General features: G+C 42.9%; 1 protein-coding gene across 1 annotated transcript in view; it reads left to right on the top strand.

The window, feature by feature from the left end:
• LOC107121000 (dihydropyrimidine dehydrogenase [NADP(+)]-like) overlaps positions 1 to 17,092 on the top strand; it is a 633,529-nt gene that overhangs the window by 53,605 nt on the left and 562,832 nt on the right. Inside the window, exon 2 of the mRNA XM_015423794.1 lies at positions 5,243 to 5,353. Coding sequence (XP_015279280.1) covers positions 5,243 to 5,353 — 111 coding nt within the window. The remainder of the gene's footprint in view (positions 1 to 5,242; positions 5,354 to 17,092) is intronic.

Here is a 17,092-nt window from a genome sequence, read left to right as displayed (position 1 = left end):
ACGGCTTCAAAAGGGAATTAGATAAGCATATGGAGCAGAGGTCCATCAGTGGCTATTAGCCACAAGGTATAGCTAGGGGCTCTGGGGCAAGTGATGCTCTGTCTTCTTGGTGCTTGGGGGGGGGTCAACAGTGGGAGGGCTTCTAATGTCCTGGCCCCACTGCTGGACCTCCTGATGGCACTGGTATTTCTGGCCACTGTGTGACACAGAGTGTTGGACTGGATGGGCCTTTGGCCTGATCCAACATTGGCGTCTCTTATGTTCTTATGACAAGAAAACACAAACCATTAGCAGCTCTTTCCTCTAGGTAGTTGGTGGGTTCATATGTACTTGCTCTCCTACTACAGAGGCCCTTCTTATTGCAAGGAGTTACAAGTTCCCAATAGCTGTGGGTTGGGTCAAGTGGGGTGTCCTGTATCTTGCTCATAATATATTGCCAAGGCAGTTGACAATTTGGATGGTGTAGTATAGTGGTAAAGTGCATGGACTCTAATCTGGGAGAACCTGAAAGCGGCTATGCTAGGGCAAAAACCACTGTTTACCAGCGTCTCAGAGATATTGAGCTACAAACATCCTATGCCGCACTTCCACCTCTTTACAAATCTCTGAAATCCAAAACGTTAATGTCTGTTCCTTTATACCTAGCTAATTTTTCCAACCCAAATCATAGATGGGCCTTTTCCAGAGCCAGATTTGACACTTTTCCATCTGCAGTTCTTTCCGGAAGATTTCAACGTATCCCCAGACATCTGAGATTATGCTCATGCCCTTCAGAGTCAATAGAGACCCTCCCCCATATATTATTTCATTGCTCCCACTATGCAGAAGAAAGAGCCCTTTTAATTATGCCTTTATTAAGGTCATTTAGGTTTCAAGGACAATTAGTATTTCAGTCCGAGGAACTTTTGCTGAAACACCTACTGGAGGACAAATCCACGGTTATTTCAAGGAATGTTGCTAAATTTCTTTTTATTGCAACTATAAAGCGCAAGCACTTCCTTAATACTCCTTGAGTTGATTTTTTCTGTAATGCCTTATGACAATCTGGAGACTGTTTCTGACTCTGTATGTTGTTTGATGGGTCTTCGACCGTAATAAACTGATTGATTGATTGACGACTGAGGGGTGACATGATTGAGGTTTACAAGATTATGCATGGGATAGAGCAGGTAGAGAAAGAGGTACTTTTCTCCCTTTCTCACAATACAAGAACTCATGGGCACTCCATGAAATTGCTGAGTGGTCGGGTTAGAACAGATAAAAGGAAGTACTTCTTCACCCAAAGAGTAATTAACACATGGAATTCACGGCCACAGGAAGTGGTGGCGGCCAGAAGCATGGAGGGCTTCAAAAGGGAATTAGATAAGCATATGGAGCAGAGGTCCATCAGTGGCTATTAGCCACAAGGTATAGATAGGGGCTCTGGTGCAAGTGCTTGGGGGGGTCAACGGTGGGAGGGCTTCTAATGTCCTGGCCCCACTGGTGGACCTCCTGATGGCACCTGGTATTTCTGGCCACTGTGTGATACAGAGTGTTGGACTGGATGGGCCTTTGGCCTGATCCAACATTGTTATGTTCTTATGAACACTTATGTTCTTATGAACACTGAATGCGCACTGCATACTTCCTTGAGGTCTTTCTTCACATGTGATAATGGCAGGCATTTTGCTAGCTAAATGTATTATCTTACATTCAGACACTGCATTAATTTTAATTATAACAGGAAATGGATTCTCATGATTCACTTATCTAATGCCTGACTCTTTTTCTCTGTGGGGGGAGGATAGTTGGTCTCCCATGCCAAACTTTATTGCAACCTTTATTTGCTGAACTTGCTGTACTGTGAACTTCTGTTGGATTTCAGCAACTGTTATGCTTGGAGCAGTCTTGACTGTTTGCAGAATTCCACCATCAGTAAACATGAGATTTCGGAGGTTTTATTTTAACCAAATGGTGGCATACCCAATAGAGTACATATATTAAGGTACGATATTTGAAATATATTAATTTAGAGGCTGTGGAGAGATTTCTAGTACTTAGAGTATCTGAAACATTTAGAAAATGCACCATCAGTGCACTTAAACTCCCACAAACCTCTGTGTATTTGCCCATCTAGTTTTCATCCTGCTGTTACTTCAAGGAGAAGCATACATGGTTCTTCCTCCCATCCCTTTTATCCCCTTGACAATCTTTTGAAGTAGTTTAGACTGCAAGGATGTGATTGCCTTGAGGTCACTCTAACCATCACACCACATTGGCTTCTCAGCTAGCACTGACAATATATTTGCTGTGGAGAAAGATGTTATCTGACATGGAGATGTGCAGTGCTGGTTGGGAGGCTTTGTGGTCCAGAGTTTTCTAGTAGACAGTAACTTCTACAATTAACAGAATTCCAAATGTATGTTAAAAATGCAACAGCTTTTAGAATATATGACTGGTATCTGATTATTCAAACACTGGACAACTTTGATCAATCTTAGTTGTTAATTTATCAATTTTTTATCTTACCTGTTTTCCAATGACTCTGGGAAAGGTACATGATACCCCCTCATCTTCATTGTAGCCTTATTGGGCAGGTTAGGCTGAGAGAAAGTGACTGGCTCAAGGTTACTGAGTAACTTTCATGGTAGGGTGGGAGTTTGAACCCAGGGTTCTTTCTACTTGTAGCCCAACATTTGATTCCGCTTGTAGCCCAAGATTACATTGTATTAGTTCCAGTATCTCAGTTTAATGTGCCCTTTTTACTCCTTCATTAGTTTAGTATTCTGACCTGGTTTGCAGATACAATTATTGTACTTTCAAATGTAGAAAGACTATGGAGTTAATAATGCCTTTGTGAACCTGCTATAGCTTCAGTGATATGGCTTAGGGTTGCCAGGTCCTTCATCATGCTGGCGGGGGGATTTGGGGAGTGTTCCAGGGGTAAGTGAGGACATTGTGTAGTGCACTGACATCACCCAGAAGTGACATCAGCACATCAGTGATGTCATGGGTGATGCTTTGTTTTTTGGGCAAAACTCTATGGAAAAATGGCCTCAAACCATAGTGTTTTGCCCCAAAAGCAGAGCATTACCCCACAATGTTACCAACATGCTGATGTCACTTCTGGGTGATGTCAGCACATAATGAACAGCATTGTGGTGGGGGGAATTTCTTCCTGCCAGCCAGCTGGCTACCAGTGGGCAGGAGCCCGCAATAGTATCTCTAATATGGATGTGTATTAGGGTTGCCAAGTCCGACTTACCTTGCTGGCGGGGGACTCTGGGGTGGCTCCCGGCACGTGCGCCGCATGCACATCACAGGGAAGTGACGTCATGACGCCAGGCATGCTGGGGGCGGGGCCATGACCATACAAGGAAAACCATAGAGTTTTCCCTGGTATGGCCGTGGCCCTGCCCCCAGCGTGCCCGGCGTCATAACATCACTTCCCTGTGACATGCACGGTGGGGTGGGGTTTCCCCCTGGGGTGGGGGGATTTCCGCCCCCCGGGGGGACTTGGCAGCCCTAATGTGTATAGATATATCTAAAGTCAAAAACTCCTGTGCATGTTTCCTTTGCGGTGCAAACCCAGCTCACACTGCCAATGTGCAAATAACAAACATTTTTAGCAATTAAAATATGATTTCCTTCTGAAAATGTATAATGTATGTTCTTTCAGTTGATCTTGTTTAAAACATGAACAAATTGAAAAGTTTGAAAATCTGTTCCTGGATGGGAGGTGGCATGATTTATTAGTTCCTGGGCATCTTTGGGCATCTTTGGAATTTTGACACAGGGTGGTGGAGCCCACCACAAGATGGCTCCTGCAAGAAGCAGAGCGAGCCACAAAATGGCTGCTGCAGGAGGCCATACCAGCCACAAAATGTCAGGGAGTGAGGTTATGCACAACTCTAATACAGGTGTCCCCAACTTTTTTGAGCCTGTGGGCACATTAGGAATTCTGGCATGGCATGGTGGGCAAAGCAACAAAATGGCTGCCACAAAATGGCTGCTTCAGGAGGCAGAGCTAGCCACAAAATGATTGCCACAGTTTCACTTAATGACACAGTGTGGATTCTTGTGCTGTGTTGGCAGCTGTGGCCAAAGCAATGTTTTTAAAAATCTGCACAGCCTATCAGAAGCCATGCTGGGCAAAAGCCCACCTGGTCCCCCCCACTTATTAAAAACACTTGGCAGGCACCAGGAAAGGTGTTGGCAGGTGCCATGGAGGCCATGGGCCCCACATTGGGGACCTCCACATTAGCCAGTCAGAGCTATGTATCTGATTTTTGCTGATCTTCATTTTTATTTAACTTATTTATTTAATTAGATTAATTAGAGGGATCGAGAGCAAGCCAGGCTCAGAGTGGTGTACAACATCAGTTAAACATCAATTAAAACAAAATTAAAAAGCAGTAACAGAGAAATAAAGCTGAAGATGGTGCAAGAAAAGCCAGTAACACTGCTGTCTCACAGGAGGGGGGGGAGGAGGATTGGAGTGCCTGGATGGAACCTTCGCTGTCCTCAACTGAATGCCTGGCAGAACATCTCTGCCTTACAGGCCCTGCAGAACTGTAACAGGTCCCGCAGGGCATGGGTGTTATTTGTCAGAAAGTTCCACCAGCTTGGAGCCAGGGCAGAAAAGGCCCTGGCTCTGGTTGAGGTCTGCCAAATGTCTTTTGGGCTGGGGACCAACAATAGATTTTGATCTACAGAGTACAATGCTCTTTTTGGAGAAAAGAGTGTGTATCTAAACAAAATGTGACCAACAGAGTTTCCACAGCAGGCCAGCCACTCAAATTATGTGTGTTTGTATACATTCCATTATATTTGGAACAATATATTAGAAATTCACTCCATGGTTACTCTCTTGCTAATTAATGTCTACACTCCCCCCTTCTTTTTAGTAGAGAACATATACAATGAAAATTATTACTGAGCAACAATATCCAGTAGGAGATGTAATAATTTTAGGGCAAGCTAATGTAAGTCTTAGTTCTAATTAAAATACTCAGGAACCAAATTAAAAAAAACAAAACCCTATAAAGTGGAGAGAATCAAGGCATCTTTCATTTTTGTTTTTAAAAAAGAAACAAATGTTAAATAATTGATATGTGGGTCTTTTTATGCAGTTAGTCTTTCTCTGTTTTCTTTAGGCTGAGGGAGATTGATGTGATTTAGTAGTTTTGTGAGTAAGAATATTTCAGCTCTTTCTAAACTGTCCCTTGTTTTGAAGAAAATGTATTTTTTCTTTTTTCTGCAGAACATCCTAGCCCTAAATCCTCGCAAGCAAACACATGCAACTTTGCATTCCACAGCAGCCAAGAAACATGAGAAAATGCACTGGAAAAGGAATGCGGAGAAAAGCTGTTCAGTAAGTATCACAGCTGTGTTGGCTACCTTTTGGGAAATGTTACCTCATGGTGAAGGCTGAAATCCTTAATGGTATACAAGTCAGGAGTACTCATAGTTAAGTTTCCTGTTTGAGTTCAGCTTTCAAACTATGCCCATAGTTTAGCCTTATTGTGAGAAATGCTATTGACAGCAGAGACAGGGCAGTCAAATGGCTTAAATTATACCCTTGGTTTATTATGGCTACTGTAAACTTTCAAAATTCACTGATAATTTTCCACACACACCCCGGACATTGTTGTTTTGCTCTTAGGTGATAACTATTTAGACTGAGTTTTTGCATTCCAGTGAAATCTTCCAGATGAGCATTGAAATCTTCCAGATCAGGAGGCCTAATAGGTAGGTAGGTAGGTAGGTATTGTTTTATTGTATATGGCCATAAGCCTTCACAATATCAAAACACTCTCAGAAAATATATACATTAACATATAATAAAACATTTCAACCTCTATTAAAACGTATTAAACACTTGTTACAATTATCTCGACCTCTGGTCTTTAAAACTGATGAGTCCTTTTAAAATCACTCCCTTTTCTTTAGGAAGACTATACATCTTGGAAACTTTTATCACGAATTTCAAAAACTTGTTACAAGGAGACATTTGAAATCAGTTTATATAGTTGGAATATGATTTCAACACCTTTATAAGGCAGGTTAGGGGTGGATTAAAGATGTAGGATGTTCTCTTTTACTGTATGTAGGAGAAGGTTCTGCGAGGGAAAAGTGTGGGGGAAGGAAGATTGAGCCAGAAAAAACATGTGGGGCATCTGATGTTTGAATCAGGGGGAGGGGCTGTGGCTCAGTGGAAGATCTTCTGCTTTGTGTGCAGAAAGTCCCAGACTTAATCCCTGGCCTCTCCAGTTAAAAAAGGACCAGGCGATAGTAGGTGATATGAAAGACTTCTACTGCCAGACTGAGTAGACAGTACTGACCTTGATGGGACAAGGGGTCTGATTCAGAATAAGGCAGCTTCATATGTGTTATGTGTAAATTTATCCTCATGGATAACAAGTTTTTACACCCAGGAAACAACCATGTAATGGAGAAGGATTCTAGCTATGCTTCCTCCCAGCCATTCTATTTTTTTTTAATGGAGGGCAATTACCAATGTATTTAGTACCTCCAGTGACTTCAGTGTGATAAGTATTCAGGTTGCGTTCCTGTATTCAAGAAAAAAATATATACATACAGTGTCAGATGTATCTCTCTGTAATAATTGCCATAGTTGAACACTAATTTATGAAGCATATGCAGAATGTGAGCAGTATGAATAGGTATAGCTTGGTGACAGTCCTTAATCACAACTATTCAACCAATAACTGGCATAATTATTAGGGGGCGTTAGAAGGAGTAGTTTGACACTTGATTCTTTGAACTGATGTCTGTTTTGGGGATGCATGCTTTTGTAGTAATTTCCCCCCATGTCTTCTGAGCGTTGTGTTTATGGAAAGTGTTGAAGTGATGACGATTGAATTTGGAGATGTAGTTTATTGTGTATAAAGCAATACAATCCATGAGCTGCTTCTTAAATCATACTGATGATTTCTAGAGACCCTGACCCAAACCCAGAGTATCCCCTTGTAGGGATAAATATGTATCCCAAATTGAACAAATTCATGCAATCTAACAAATACAGAGATTTGTCTGAATATGATATTAAAGTTGCTTTGTTGGTAAAAGGCTGCCAAACATAGTGCTAATTCTCAGACTGGAATTTTAGATGGAGGTTTTCCCTTGGATTGCTTGTTCAGCTTCCCCTTCCAATGCATCTGAAGTCAATGGGAATTACAGGTTCTTATCCTCTCTGAGGATTTGGTTCAAAAGCTTGAAGAGCAAGCTAAATTCTTTTAATTATCTGCTATACTTTCAAAGTCATTTGTATCTTTCTTGGTTGTGTATATAGTTGAAAGTGTTTATTGACTCCACTTAGATTAAGCCTTAAATGGCAAATAAGCTTGGTTTGATTTCACAATTGACCATAAAAATCTAGACAAACAAGGTTAGAGATAGTAATGTTTGAGGAGCCCTTGTTTTCTTTTTTAGAAAAAGCGTCAATAGCAAAATAAAATTTTTATTCATACAACTTCCTTACAGCAGCTATGACATAGATCTCTGGTTCCTCACTGTTTTGATATATTTTTGCATCATGGCAAAGCTTGCCTTTCTGGTGCTTGCTTTGCAGAATGTATAAGGTTTGATTTCCTGTACATTTTTGCAGGCAGGGAAACACAAAAACAGAATAGAAACCTATGTATGCTTCTGTGACAGAGTCTGAAAAACATCTTTACCATAAGGACTCCAGATAAGGAGTTGGAAAATGTATAGTGTTGCTAGGCAATGCCTTACTACGATGGATCATACTTTTGCAAGTGTCTTACATGGAACCAGTTGAGTGGCAATTAGCGAAGTGCAAACAAGGGGGGAAAAACACCCTCAAGATTGTAGGCTTAGAGCAGAGGAATGATAAGCGGGAAAGCGTCACAACACTTTTATGGAGGAAAAGGAAGCCAGAGAGCTTCAGTGATCAATGTAATGTTACTGAAGGAGTGATTGATGGATACTCAAGGGGAAAGAGAAGGGGAAAATGGCTAAACTATTTATAGAATGCCATAGATAGAAAAATTAAAAATTAGATGCTCAAATAGAGGAGAATTTGTCTCTGTGCTTGGCTGATCCTGTACGGAAAGGTACCAGCAAAGCAGTGATCATTGCTACTGCTCCTTGCCTTGGACCTGGCTGCCTCCATGGCAGAAGAGAGAGAAAACAGGGAAGTAGGAGAGAGGAGGTGGTTTTCTGGGGGTTGTGGCATGGGTACCATTTGGGCGAGAGGTGTGTCCAGTGGGGGCTATAGTAAAGGATAACTGAAATAGCGTGAAAAAGTAGAGACATCACCCTGCCAACAAATGTCCGTATGGTCAAAGCAATGGCATTCCCAGTAGTCATGTATAGCTGCGAGAGTTGGACTATAAGGAAGGCCGAGCGCCGAAGAATAGATTCTTTTGAATTATGGTGCTGGAGGAGACTCTTGAGAGTCCCTTGGACTGAAAAAAATCAAATCAGTCAATCTTAAAAGAAATCAACCCTGACTGTTCCCTGGAAGGACATATACTGAAGTTGAAGCTCCAATACTTTGGCCACCAAATGAGAAGGGAACACTCACTGGAGAAGACCCTGATGCTGGGAAAGATTGAAGGTAAAAGAAGAAGGGGACGGCAAAGGATGAGATGGTTAGATGGTGTTATCGATGCAACAAACATGAAATTGAGCAAACTCCAGAGGACAATGGAAGACAGGTGGGCCTGGCGTGATGTGGTCCATGGGGTTGCCAAGAGTCGGACTTGACTGTGTGACTGAACAACAACAAAAGAATGAGAAAGATTTCTGGATCCAACCTGTGATATGTGTTTCAAACCACATGTGAAAATTCCACAAGAGTACTATTTTCTGACCCATGCAGTGACTTCACACAAAATTGCATGGGTGCAGCACAGGGCTTAGTAAAGTCATGTACTCCCTTGCCCAATACATACAGGAAAGCACACAGTGGAGACATTATGGGAAATGAGCAGTTTGCGTGCACTTCCTGTATCCTCCATTCATTCCCTCCTGACTGCAGGAGGGGCTTTCCCTCAATGTTAGAGCATCTACTTTAATTGCAAAAGGTCCCAAGTTCAACCCTGATGTCTCCACTTAAAATGTTCAAGTGGTAGGTGTGTGAAAGACCATTATCCTAGTCCCTGCCAATCAAAGCAGGCAATATGGATTTGGATACACTGGTGGTCTGATTCACTGTGAGACACCTTCATGTGTTCATACTCTTCAAATTACAGAGCTCTGCTAAGTCTTATAGCAGTCACTCAGTCCCTGGGTGCTGTGGCCTTCCTAAGAAGTGTCTATGTCCTGAATAATTGTAAACAGTGGGCCTGTGTACTAGGAAAGCATGTCAGAAGTGGAAAGCACAGGTGACTTGACCTGTGAGGCTGACATCGCTATAGGTTTTATATATAACAAAGTAACTGCTGTGTCTGTTATTGAATGCAAAAAGAGAGAGAGAGTGAGACAAGGTATTTTAATACATCCAAGAGCATCTAATTAAACCTTGGTAAGAATCTACCCCCCCCCCCTAGAATTTGAAATGTTGCCCCTGGGAGCACCAGGGTGATGTAGTAGGGATGTGTTAGGCTGATGCTATGTAATGTAAAACTATTTTTCCACCATTTTGTGGGCTCAGCATTCATGGGTGTTGGTGAACAGATGGCTTAATTGTTGCTAAGCTCACCTGCTGCTCTGACAGTCTGTTTAAAATCTTTGATTATAAATTGAACCCAACATCCTGTTGAGACCAGTGGGGCTTCATTGTGCACACTCATCAAAGTTTGGCTGAAATCACAGGTAGAGCATGGGTGGTTGGTAATGGGACCAGGAAGCAGGCTGCAGGAAAAATACAGCTAGATCAGCTGAACTCTGGTTCCACACGTTAACGTGCACCAGTGGCAATCCTTGCATGGTGACCACATCCGCCATGCATCACAAACAACATATGAGTTGGGTGTTCTGTGATTGTGTCTGCTGATGTGATTGCTTTGAAAAGGGGGGAGGGAACTATGCAAACCGGGTCTTGGCATGGAGGTCAAAGACCATGCACTCTTTGAAGTGCATGGTGGAAGATGGGGCTTGCTCCTTCACTACACAAGGACAGTTGGCAATAATGTATGAAAGCAGAGCATAGATTCCGGTCAGGTACAGGGATCCCTTGCCTCTAAGGCCATCAGATAACTTGTTTCAGTGAGCTGAAGAATGTAACTGAAGTTTGTGTCAAAGGGCAAGCCCAGATGGCTGCTCCAAGCTCCACTTCTTAATGAAAAGGTGAGCAAGTTCATATGAACACATGCCGCTGCCTTACACTGAATCAGATCATTCGTCCATCAAGGTCAGTGTTGTGTATTATGACTGGCAGTAAGTCTCTAGGATCTCAGGTTGAGATCTTTCACATCATCTACCGCCTGATCTGTTTAGCTGGAGGTACTGGAGACTGAACTGCGGCCCTTCAGTATGCAAAGCAGATGTTCTGCCACTGAGCCATGGCCTCTCTTCACTGACCTTATATTTGAGGTCAATGCTCTAGCCTTAAGCATTGCTTTCTTCTGAGACACCATCTGACAACCAGTTTGAAGTCTGAACTGACTATCTGAATTCACAAGTCAGTTGAGTAGCATCACTCCTTGCAGCAACCTGCACATAGAGTCTACAGCAGGGGTAGCCAAACTTGCTTAATGTAAGAGACACATAGAATAAAAGTCAGATGTTTGAGTTGCAAGACATGAACAAATATTACATGTTTTTACTGGGAAATATGCAAGTTTGCTTTTTTATTAACATTAAATGAGTCTGCCAAAATAATATCAAAAGCAGTAAAAGCAGATATTGATAACGATATTTATTTGTCCAATGATATTTGTTTGCTAATGATATTTAGCTTCCCCAGCCACCCTGCTGGAAGCCATACAATATGTATGAAAGAGCTGCATGCAGCTCCCGAGCCAAGTTTGGCCACCCCGGTCTACAGTATAGGAATGATGTTCTCCCTCTGAGGTGGAGGACATCTTTGTGAGCTATTCCCATCATTCCTTTAGGGAGGCAGGCAACATTTTTCCCTCCTTCCTTTTGGTGCTTTTGGAATAACCCGCCCCTTCAGTGAACTCAAAGAATGGCTATTGCTCTAAATTCTGGAAAAAATAAAATACTAACATTGAGATTAACCTTAAACATGAACAACAAGCAAGGAAGGTTAAAGGCTGCGAAGAAGAGGACAGCACAGAAACAAGGATGATGATAGATCATCCTGATGAATTTGATGAACCCGAAGTGCCTTCAAAGAAAAAGTGCAAAGCCTATTTATTTTTGTGAGCAGTTTGGGCTTTTGGGTCTGATGTTTGAAGGAGTTGAATATTTTTGTAAGTACTTATATTGCCATATTTAAATTTATTTTAAGCACCTCAAGTGTAAGCAGAGGTGGGACACAATATTTTAAAATATAGAGGCAATATATAGTAGGTTACAATCCTCACAGCATTAACTATCCCATTAAAAAAATTAAAAAGTGTACCAAAGGCTTCATTATACATATCTTGTGGAAGGCTCGTCAGATGAAAATAAGGAACTAAGATAGCATAAACTCTGAAGCTGGAAAGGCTTATGGGTAGGATCTGTAGCAAACCCAAGGAATCAAATTGGCAATTTTTTTGCATGAAACAGCAAGTTGTATTTTCTGTGGGAGCAGACAGAGGGGCTTTCTGTTACTGACCAGAATGAGCCAATAAAATGGAGGGGGGCAAGCGAAGGTCACATTACTAGGCAAGCCTAGTTTCATTTGATTTTTTTTTTAAGGCAGAAGAACAGAATTTCAGCTAGACGGCATCATCCATCTGAGAAAACATATTTTCTGATAGTTCCAGCTCCTGCCTCAGACTCTGGCACTAGATTGCCAAATGCACTTATTGCATTGTGTAATCCCTTTGGGAAAAGGTCTTTCTCATTTTGTGTTTGGCTTGAGCTATGATAAATACATTCACTCTTTACCAGGAGGAATTTTGATTTGATACAGCTTGAGACTGTGCCATAAGTCTCCAGGTCCCTCAAATAGCTTCGGACCATGTACTGAGTTAGCGAGAGCTGTCTGGCAAGCGTTATTTACTGGTGTTCTCATGAGAGCAAAGCTTGGAAGTATTGGGTGTTTTGTTGTGAACATTTTTGAGAATATTGAAAATGTCCATTTTTGTGTTTGTGTGTTTCAAGTATTGTTTTCAAAGTGTTCACCTGTTCAGGAAGCCCTGACTTTGCTCTGAACTGACTTTGTTTTATCTTCTTACACAGCCAAATCTGATTGACTTCTGACATCATACTATACACTATGTGTTCCCTGGTTGGCTGGGATACTCTGTGTGACTAATCAGTAACAGAGACAAGATGATAATCAGCAGCGCTATCTGAAGGACACTTCCTTGAGAGAGAACTCCATTGAGTAGACTTGAGTAGGATTCTGATTAGGTCTGTTTAGGATTACTCTCTAAAAATACAAAATGTCAAACCATTGTCAACCAGAAAGGGGAGCTGACAGCAAGCTGGATCAATAAAAGGGTTAATGCTGTACAATTAAGGCTTTCCCCCCCCTGGAAATATTTCAGCTTCCTTGAAAGCACTACTTTTGACATGAAAATTGAAGCACGACAATATTCAGCAAAGCTTAGTTTTGCTGCTATTGATCGTTCTTGTAAGGAATATTGTCTTTCAGAAATCTCCAGTGTCCTTGCTCTGAGTAAGAGGAACAGTATGAAGCACTGTAGCAGTTGTTGCTTAGAAAAGGAATATTCCAAGAAGGAGAAAAAAAAAGTTAAGCTGAGAGTCTAAATCCAGAACCCCATTCTAAAAATAAGTAACACACTTTTAAAAAGTGGTTCTCAAAATATAAAATCTGGAATTCAGAAACTGGTTTGCCAGATTCTATTGATAGTTTTTGATGATTGCGAATGATCAGATTTGAAGAATAAATCACCTTTTTGACATCTAGCCTTTGAATTTGGGCTTGCATCCACCATCAATAAATTCAGCAGATCAGTTCATACCCACTGCACCAGAAGTCTGGATTTGATTCTTGACTAATGCAAGAAATGCTTTTTAGTAAAAGACTGGTGTGAATCTATTTAAGGTATTTTGAGAATTAAGGCAGGATGTTAATAGGAAGTAGGGCAGTTGCGTATTTCACATAGAAGTTGTATTCATATGCAGCTAGCTATAGAGGACATGCTTTTTTTCTTCTGCCCAGATAATACTCATGGGACAGTTTCCTAAAGTGCCACAGAACACTAGTGGGGGGAGTGCTGTAGGAGGACAAGCAGTGTAGTCCCAAGCAGACTAAAGTCTTGAAAACCCATGGATTTAGAAGGATGTAACTCCTGTAAGGATCACACTGTTAGCACTGTTTATATGTTAAAGTCTAAAAATGCTCAGAAATGTCATACTTTCTGAATAATGCTCTAGAATCAAATGTCCTCCTCTTCACCCTTCCTTTCCCAGCAGCACAAAAATCAGATACATATAGTTTATTTATTAGAAAATGTACTATATGTTGCCTCTTCAGAGACCTGATTGAATGACTTGCCACTAAGACAATAAAAGTTACAACACAACCATTAAACATAAAGCCATTGAACCACTAAAATAAGCTGATGCCATTTATTTAGAAAATGTGTTTAGGAATATAGCATTCATATGGGGAGATAACACAAAAGAAGAGACTAGACCAGGGGTCATTTGGGGGGGGACGCGGGGGGACGCCATCCCCCCGGGTGAGGTGCGGGAGGGCGGGGCCTGGAGCTCCCTGCTGGTGCCTGCTGGAGGTCGCCGCCGGCTGTGGGGAGGACACACTTCCGGTGATGTCAGGGGGTGTGGCATATGCTAATGAGTTATGCTAATGAGTCCCCCTAGCTCTTTTTCTACGAAATGACCCCTGGACTACACAAAAGATCCATTTACCCTAGCCTCCTGAACTCACCCAAATGCTTTTAGGAAACTTACAAGGGGCATGGAAGCAACAGCCTGCCTTTGCTGTTCCCAGCAGCTAATGTTCTGAGTATGCTGCCTGTAAAGATGAAGGTCCTGGTTAGCTATCATGGCTAAGCTATCATGGCTAAATCATCATTCATGAATTCATGCAGTCACCTCCTAATGGTATTTAAGAATGACATTGGTTGTTATATTCAGTTCTGTGTGATGTGTAGTTTGGCCTTAGTCCTACCACACCATGATAATGAATTCCAGCAGGCTTTGACAGATTTTCTTTGTTTGTAGGAACCAGCCCAAAAATGTTGGAGCCAGACACATTTTTCAGCCCTCTGGGTTTTGTGTTTTAGTAACCACAAAACTTAATCCTATCTTCTTTACCGTTTCCTTAGCTTTAAAGCTATGATGAAACTGTTGTAGTATATAAAAAAAAACTATAGGGCTAACCCTCATTATCATTGCAACAAAAAGCTGGCCTCTAACCTTAGCTTAACTTCTCCCTAGTTTCTCATAATTCTATTATTGCTTTAGAAATCTCAGTTTAATTGAATATTGAAGCCAGTATAGATAGCAGCCAGTTAAGAAATGAATGCATCCACCATCATTGAATCGTGTAAAGTTATGTTTACATATAAATCAGTAATGATCAGAACTTTGTGCACATTTATTTTCCTGTCATAAAACCAAATGTGTATGCAAAATTCTAAAAAAGTAACATTTGAGTTGGATCCAGCCAGCATTTTTAATCATCTTGGCCAATTTACCTCCTTATTGCAGCCCCCGTTCCACATGGCTTTAGACCATGTAGACTCCATCCAAGACTACAAATTTAGCCTTTTTGGTGGTCAGAAGGGGATCCCTTCTTCCCTTTTTCACCAGTGGAGAAGGTGGTTGGATCCAGTCTCTGAGAATGGCTGAGACACTACAAGAAAATGAAAATACTAGATGGCATGGTGCCTGGGATTTGTTAAGCCCTAATTATAAGTTGTGTGAAAGCACTGCCTGGTAAGGCTTCTTTGGTGTGTTTCTTATGATAACTCCCTCACAATCTGAAGAAATGTGAGTGACGAACTTCTCAGTAAACAAACAAAGAACATTTCAGGTCTCCTAGGTAGAGTTGCCAACCTCCAGGTGAGGCCTGCAGATATCCCAGAATTATAATTGATCTCCAGAAGATCGAGATCAGTTCCGCTGGAGGAAACGGTTGCTTTGGAGAGTGAGCTGTATGACACTATACCCTGCTAAGGTACCTCCCTCCCCAAACTCTCCTCTTCAGGCTCCATCCCCAGATTGCCAGGAAATTCCCAACCTGGACTTGGCAGCCCAGCTCCTTGGGGAAGTATTTCTTTCTGCCAACAGGAGAAATCATTCCCCTATGAACATATGGCAACAACTTCCAAGTGAAAAAAAACAGTATCTAATCTATATCTCTCAGCACAAGTGAAATCAGATGCAAAGCAACTGTTACGTACATGGTATGAGAGGGGAAGAGCAGCCACATAGGTTATTCACAAGAGAGTGTACCCTGGCATTGTTCCAGCACTGTAAGGTTTCTCAGACTCTCAAATCCAGAAGCAGTATGGATTTAGTTTGGAGCTAAGAGCTGCAGTTCTTATCTACTTAGCCACGTGTCACATTCCTGGCTGCCTGCCTGCTTGTCTTCTTTCATGCCTTCACATGGTGTGATTCAGGGGTGGTCTACACATTTGGCAAAAGAGGGTGGTAACAAGGTGCAGAGAGCTGAGGTAGAAAAACAAACCGCACCACTTTAGACTGCAAGAGAAGGATCAAATTTTTCAAAGTCCCTCAGTCACTGGATAAATTTATACATCATGTGGTCGGCTAAGGTACAACTGTTCTTCCTGATATGCTGACTTTTTAAAATTTACAGTGTTTTTGCATGGGGTCTGTCACAGTGAAAAAAGGTAGACTAGAAATGAAGGTGATGATGATTATAAATAATAGCAACAACAATAAAGATGTTACCTTCCCTTCCCTGCAAAATCTGAAGCCAGACAGCCCATTCTGTCGCTTCAGAATCCAACCTCCACATTCTGCTGCGTGTGTAGAGTGGGTCACAATGTCTGCCTTACCAGGTGCAGGGAAATGGTTGTCATTTCAAGGAGCTGATTCTGCTCACAGAGAGAGATCTGGCAGTTGCCTTTCCCTTTCTCTTTGCACAACTGACACCTTGTGAGGTAGGTGAGGCTGAGGGAGTTCTGAGAAAACTGTGACTAGCCCAGGGTCACCCAGCAGGCTTCATGTGGAGGAGCGGGGACTCAGACCCGGCCCTCCAAATTAGAGTCCTCCACTCTTAACCACTAGACCATGCTGGCTCTCAATTTTTTCCTGCATCACACATTGTTTCAGTATTTTAGAAAGCTCTGCTTTGCAGTGCAGTAAGTGGAGGAATTACTTGATCAGTAATCCTCATATGAGTAGGATGGAAAACAGGTGACACATGAAGCTGCCTTATACCAAATCAGATGCTTGGTCCACAGGGCCGGCCCGAGGTTGTCCTGCGTTCTAGGCGAGCGCAGATGCCAACCTCCCGGCAGGGCATGGAGACCTCTCCGCCAGAACCAGGCTGGGAGGAGGGTCACCCAGCCGCCGCTCGCCTCCCCTCACCGCCTCCGCCGTTGCTGCTCGCCTCCCCCCAGCTGCCACTCGCCTCCCCCCCTCCCGGCCGCTGCTGCTCGCTTCCCACCTCCGCCTCCCGGCGGCGTGGGAGAGGGTGTGGCAGCGAGGAGCGAGCAGGATTGCGGGGATGCGGCTTATCCGCCGCTATCAAGTCTACTTTTTAAAGGGAGCTCCGCAGGAGGGGGGTATGGGTGCGTGAGAGAGAGGCTTTCCTTTCCTGATTCCCCGACTGCTGAGAGAGGAGGAGATGGAGGCAGGGCGAGCGGATGGCGGGCGGCGAGGTGTGCTGCTGCCTTCCCCCCTCCCGGCCGCTGCTGCTTGCCTCCTTCCCCTCCTGGCCGCTGCTGCTGCTCGCCTCCCACCGACTCCCCCCGCCCCCACTGCAGCCTCTCTGCCGGGCGAAGAAGCCACAGGGGGCGGTGTGCGGGCGGCGTGGGAGAGGGTGTGGTGGCGAGGAGCGAGCAGGATCGCGGGGTGCGCAGCTCTGAAGTGCAGAGCCACG

This window comes from Gekko japonicus, unplaced genomic scaffold (genome assembly GCF_001447785.1).
Source record: "Gekko japonicus isolate JY-2015 unplaced genomic scaffold, Gekko_japonicus_V1.1 scaffold151, whole genome shotgun sequence".
In the NCBI taxonomy this organism is placed as follows: domain Eukaryota; kingdom Metazoa; phylum Chordata; class Lepidosauria; order Squamata; family Gekkonidae; genus Gekko; species Gekko japonicus.
The sequence above is the reverse complement of the archived record's forward strand: the minus strand, read 5'-3'. Positions and strand labels throughout refer to the sequence as shown.